General features: G+C 37.8%; 1 protein-coding gene across 1 annotated transcript; it reads right to left on the reverse strand.

Annotated features, from left to right (window-relative positions):
- Positions 1-519: 519 nt before the first annotated feature.
- On the reverse strand, positions 520-1,007 carry Tsp_12144 (conserved hypothetical protein). Its single transcript, XM_003368066.1, is given in 4 exon segments — positions 520-550; positions 620-807; positions 819-899; positions 930-1,007. The coding sequence occupies 4 exon segments, from the start codon at positions 1,005-1,007 to the stop codon at positions 520-522; spliced, it is 378 nt and encodes a 125-aa protein (XP_003368114.1).
- Positions 1,008-1,087: the final 80 nt, after the last annotated feature.

The raw sequence follows: 1,087 nt of genomic DNA on the forward strand, positions 1-1,087 counted from the left end.
GGAAGACTGCAATGAGCTTGGTAGGGATAAATTGTGATCTACCGTTCTAAGCGGTTGATATTTCTCGACATGGATATTATGTGTGGAATTTATCTACACTTGACCTGAAGTCGTTGCGTATTGCATTTAGCATCTGATTGTGAATACTGCATTTCACGCTGACGTGCAATAACTTTGAATGATTAAATGAATACACAAACAATTAATTATCACAACAAACTCAAGCACTGTCTAACCAGCATGGCTAATCATTATTATAAGTGATTACGCGAATAACTTGTGCCATTTGATTTCTTACTCTGTATTTAATCATTGTTATGATAATTGGTGTTTATCGATGATTTTCTAAATATTTGTGCAATTGAGCGTGTAGCACCTCCCTTTGTGTATTAGCTTATGTTGCTTCTTTTTGATACAGGCTGAAATTTATTTATTCCTATCATTGGAAAAGATATATCAGTCCTACTAGACAAAAGTAGCACGAGGAAAAATAAAATTGAAGGTCTTGTTCGTTAGAAATTAAATATCCATATTATCCAATTGTGTGGTTCTACAAAAATATAAAAGCGGCAAATGAACATCTAAAGCAGGAAAAAAGTGAAAGAGATATTTAATAAACATTTTTATCTGAGTCATTTGTAACGGGCCGCTGCCTCGAGCAGGCTCGTCCGATTCTTCCACCAGGTTATTAGCGCGTCCATCGCTATTTGGCGACGGGCCGGTATTGACTGGCGCATTTTCCTTCCTTTCTGTCTCGCGCTTTCCTGATGGGATTGCGACAATAAAACAACAAACAATGAGTATATACTTTATTAAACAATCCGACGATGTGACAACGAACACACTTTTTTTTGGCAACTTGCCAACCGCTCCTGTAAACAACCACTACCGTACTCCGCCTCTGATCTTTGATGTCTTATTCTTCATACAGTAGCTTCAGTTTTCTTCCTCTTCATTTTCTGCAGGAAAAATTTCATTAGCTCGGTCCATGTCCGCTGCACATTCATTGTTTTGATAATTTGACCCGTAATGCCATCCTTTTACGTTTGGCTACACAGTAAGCCGCGCTCACTATCTTGACGTAAAA

The sequence above is a fragment of the Trichinella spiralis genome, assembly GCF_000181795.1.
Source record: "Trichinella spiralis strain ISS 195 chromosome Unknown Scfld3181, whole genome shotgun sequence".
NCBI classification, from domain to species: domain Eukaryota; kingdom Metazoa; phylum Nematoda; class Enoplea; order Trichinellida; family Trichinellidae; genus Trichinella; species Trichinella spiralis.